Below are 4,241 nucleotides of genomic sequence, written 5' to 3'. Positions count from 1 at the left end.
TTCTGCAAGTTCCTAACATACAGACTCATCCACACACAGTGACATCCACTCCCCACCACCACCAAACCCACAGCACAAGCTCAGCTGCGCACACAGACACCAGAACAGCCAGGCAGGGGGAAAGGGGCCTCTTCTTTTTTTCTTGTTGGAAGACAGGTTAGAAATTTCCCACTTCCCTTGAGATCCAGTTTCTCACCCTTCCCCCATTTAAAACAAAAACCAAAAACACTTTCTGGCCTCATCTTTTCTTGGGTCCTGCCCAGATAGTGCTGTGGCTTTAAGGAAGTTGGAACTTCAGAGAGGAGAGAGAGAGGGAGAGAAAAAAAAAAAAGAAACACACATGAACAACCTCAAATTTGGCCTCTTTCCCTGTTCAGTTTCTAGTGTCATTTATGAAGCAGACTCCCTGTTGCTGAAACTCAGTTTTGTTTTGTTGAAAGGAGTCTAGCAGGGCCTGCTCAGCGCTAGCCCAGGCATCCTGTTCCGTAGGGTGTGCAAACTATCGAGCCCCCTCCTCCAGCATTCTGTTCCTGCCCCAGCGGTCCTGGTCCTGTGGACTTGCAAACAATTCAGTCCTTGGGTCCTTTGGTTCCATCTTAAAAGCTGCTCAGCTTGACTTCAGAAGACCAGTTTGGAGGTGAGTCAGGAAAGAAGCCCCCTCCTGCCCCCGTGGCTGGGGGTGAGGGAGTTGGAGGCGTGTTCTCAGCACATCTCTGTGGGTTTAAGGGACTTGGAACAGGCTCTTACTCAGAGCTGTTCAGAGAGCATCTGCTTGGACAGTCTCAACCCCAGAACTCCCAGCTGCATTTGGGCTGAGCCTCTGCCACCACCACCCCCCTTTAGCTGAGAGGTCCTAGCTGGTTTATTTAGGCAGCTGCCTGGGGTAGTTTGAACAGGCCGCAGAGTGGGAGGGGTGGAGGGTGTGTATGTGCATTGCACAAGGGGCCTTGTCTGGACCAGGGCAGCAAAACATACCTATGGGGGGCTCTAGTGGGAGGGGCTGTAGCCAGGATGTGGGAGGGCAGAAGGGAGGTTCTGTGAAGTGCTGGGGGAGGGGGTGGCTGGAAAACAGATTTCAAGTCATAAAGTCAGCTAGGAACAGGCGCAGAAAGAGCTGTGTGCAAAGGAGAAGCTGGGGTCCACTTCCAGCCTGTCTTCACCCTGCCTGCCTGCGCGACCTTGGCAAGTTCCAGCCCTCCTCTGGGCCACGGTTTCTTCTCCTGTGGGGCAAGGGTGGTGGGTTGGGTGGTATTGGATTTCGGCTGGGTTATATGGAACAGGGCCTTCGAATGGGGAGAGTTTGGGCAGGGATCTGAGGAGGGACAAGTCTTTTCTATGAATCCTTAGGCTCACCCAGGTGGCATGCCCTTCCCCGTAGGACATACCATGCGGGCACTGTGCCTGCTCTGCTGGGCTGTTCTCCTGAACCTGGTGCGAGCTTGTCCAGAACCCTGTGACTGTGGGAAGAAGTATGGCTTCCAGATTGCAGACTGTGCCTATCGTGACCTAGAGGGTGTCCCACCAGGCTTCCCGGCCAATGTGACCACACTGAGCCTGTCCGCCAACAAGCTGCCAGGCCTGCCGGAGGGGGCCTTCAGGGAAGTGCCCCTGTTGCAGTCACTGTGGCTGGCACACAATGAGATCCGCTCCGTGGCTCTTGGTGCTCTGGCCCCTCTGGGCCACCTCAAGAGTCTGGACCTCAGCCACAACCTCATCTCTGAGTTTGCCTGGAGCGACCTGCACAACCTCAGTGGTCTGCAGCTGCTCAAGATGGACAGCAATGAGTTAGCTTTCATCCCCCGCGATGCCTTCCGCAGCCTCCATGCCCTGCGTTCTCTGCAGCTCAATCACAACCGCCTGCATGCGTTGGCCGAGGGCACCTTTGCGCCGCTCACCGCTCTGTCCCACTTGCAGATCAATGACAACCCTTTCGACTGCACCTGTGGCATCGTGTGGTTCAAGACATGGGCCCTGGCCACGGCGGTGTCTATTCCAGAACAGGACAACATTGCCTGTACTTCACCCCATGTGCTGAAGGGTACCCCACTAAGCCGCCTGCCGCCCCTGCCTTGCTCAGCACCCTCGGTGCAACTAAGCTATCAGCCCAGCCAAGATGGAGCAGAGTTACGGCCTGGCTTCGTACTGGCACTCCACTGTGACGTGGATGGACAGCCGGTCCCCCAGCTTCACTGGCATATTCACACCCCAGGAGGCACGGTGGAGATCGCCAGTCCTAACGTAGGCACTGATGGACGTGCCCTGCCTGGTGCCCTTGCAGCCAGTGGGCAGCCACGCTTCCAAGCCTTTGCTAATGGCAGCCTGCTTATCCCTGACTTTGGCAAGCTGGAGGAAGGCACCTATAGCTGCCTGGCCACCAATGAGCTAGGCAGTGCTGAAAGCTCTGTAAATGTGGCATTGGCCACTCCAGGCGAGGGGGGGGAGGATGCAGTAGGGCACAAGTTCCACGGCAAAGCAGTGGAGGGCAAGGGCTGCTACACGGTTGACAATGAGGTGCAGCCGTCCGGACCAGAAGACAATGTGGTGATCATTTACCTCAGCCGTGCTGGGCCCCCAGAGGCCGCGATAGCAGCCGAAGGAAGGCCTGCGCAGCAGCTCTCAGCCCTACTCCTGCTAGGCCAAAGCCTGCTTATTCTCTTCCTTTTCTGCTTCTAACTACACCCTGCCCTGGTTGGCTAGAGCAGCCCCAGGGCCTTCCCGACTCCCCCTGACCGCGTTCCTGCCAATGTTCTTTCTTAGTACCACGAGGTCTGGGAACTGGTGAGGCCTGAGGTTAACCCGGGGACTTCACGTTTTCCTGCCACATCCCTAAGCTCTTCCAGGCCACTCATTACTCCAACTTGCAGATCTGCTCAGAATTAGCAGCTAGGACAGAACTATATCCCCAAACTCACTGCCTCTAGTGCTAATTGCGGCTAACAGCATTGCCTGTGCTCCAAAGCAGGGGCAGCATGCTAACAGGGCAACAATGATGCCCTAACCTGACCTACTTTGAGAGTTTTAGATCACAGAGGTAAGGGGCTTGTGGAAGTCATCCAGGTGGGCACTGGGGCTGGGCCTAGAAGGGGGTCTGGAGTGGCCAGTTGAGGATCTGGAAAGGAAGTGCCAGAGGCAAGCGCCGGGAAGGCTAAAAGCTCTCCCTGTCCTCATGATGCTCTCTGATGAGATGTGGACATCATCCCTGGCTGGGCCTATCTCTCCTCTCACCCCCAAGTCCCACAGCTTGTGCCTGCCTCTTGAGACACTTGCTCCTCCTGTCTTTCCAAGTATGCACCAGTAGCCTGCCCCTCCAAAGAGGCTAGCCAGTCTGGGTAACAGAAAAAAAATAAACGGTATTTCTGATGCCCTGCTTTCGTCTTCTTGGAATTCTGTTGGGATCAAAGAGTCTTTATCAGAATATGGGATGGCCATTTGTAAGGACAAGGACCGGAGGACATATGTGCAGAATTTCAGGTGGCATGGGAGAAGAAGCCCAGAGTCAATACTAAGCCTTAACATGAGCCAGGCTGCAGATTTTCTGTCTTCAAACTAGCCCATGATAGGAGGGAGATGGAAACCTGTACATTGCTTTCTACATTTGGGAAAGAGTTTAAAAGGCGATGGGAAGGCCTGGGTTGTAGCCCCAAGAAGAGTGTCAGGAATAGAGAATATGGTTGGGGACAGATCGGGCAGGAGGAGGAAAGAATGGGGAAGTAGGAGACAGAGCACAAGGAAGGACAGGAGGAAGGAGACAGGATGACACATGCACTCAGGTTCTCCTCCCAGATGGATGCTCCAAAGGAGTGAAAGCCTCTGACCTGAGGTAGGATGGGAGTTGGGGGTTAGCCACAGTGGCAAGACTGTAGATAGTTCTGTCAGAGGAGATGCTGCAGAACTCCAGGCCTGTACTGGGTCAGAGGTGGCTCCCTGCTCCCCATCTTTAAAGACTAGATGTGTGCTAATAGAGATGAAGACCGACCTTCTGGGGGAAGGCCTGGCCTTTTCCCAGAGCCCTAGGACTGCTGGGCTCAGCAGAATTAAGGCAGGAGATTGAGTCTGGAGTAGCAGCTGTGAGTTTGGCAGCTGGCCAGCCCTTCCCCCATACCGGGGTCCACATATGGGGCCTCCTTTCTCCCTCATCCTCCTCCAATTTTCAGCTCAATGTCGAGTCCTTGTCAGCGTCAACCAGCCAGGGCCAAGAATGCCTTCCCATCAGAGAGAGCACCAGGATGGAGCCAGATTCC

General features: G+C 55.0%; 1 protein-coding gene across 2 annotated transcripts; it reads left to right on the top strand.

Moving 5' to 3' along the window:
- Positions 1 to 466: 466 nt before the first annotated feature.
- On the top strand, positions 467 to 3,348 carry ISLR (immunoglobulin superfamily containing leucine rich repeat). 2 transcript variants are annotated; one of them, XM_080930355.1, is made up of 2 exons: positions 467 to 637; positions 1,379 to 3,348. In XM_080930355.1, exon 2 carries the CDS (start codon positions 1,387 to 1,389, stop codon positions 2,671 to 2,673), a length of 1,287 nt encoding a protein of 428 aa, XP_080786481.1. In that variant the 5' UTR covers positions 467 to 637; positions 1,379 to 1,386; the 3' UTR covers positions 2,674 to 3,348. The 2 variants fall into 2 exon arrangements, with proteins under 2 accessions (XP_080786481.1, XP_080786480.1); XM_080930354.1 differs by lacking the exon at positions 467 to 637 and adding an exon at positions 1,070 to 1,182.
- The last annotated feature ends 893 nt before the right edge of the window (positions 3,349 to 4,241 follow it).

Source organism: Micromys minutus (genome assembly GCF_963924665.1).
Source record: "Micromys minutus genome assembly, chromosome: 16".
Lineage (NCBI taxonomy): Eukaryota > Metazoa > Chordata > Mammalia > Rodentia > Muridae > Micromys > Micromys minutus.
This window is presented reverse-complemented; position numbering and strand designations above follow the sequence as displayed.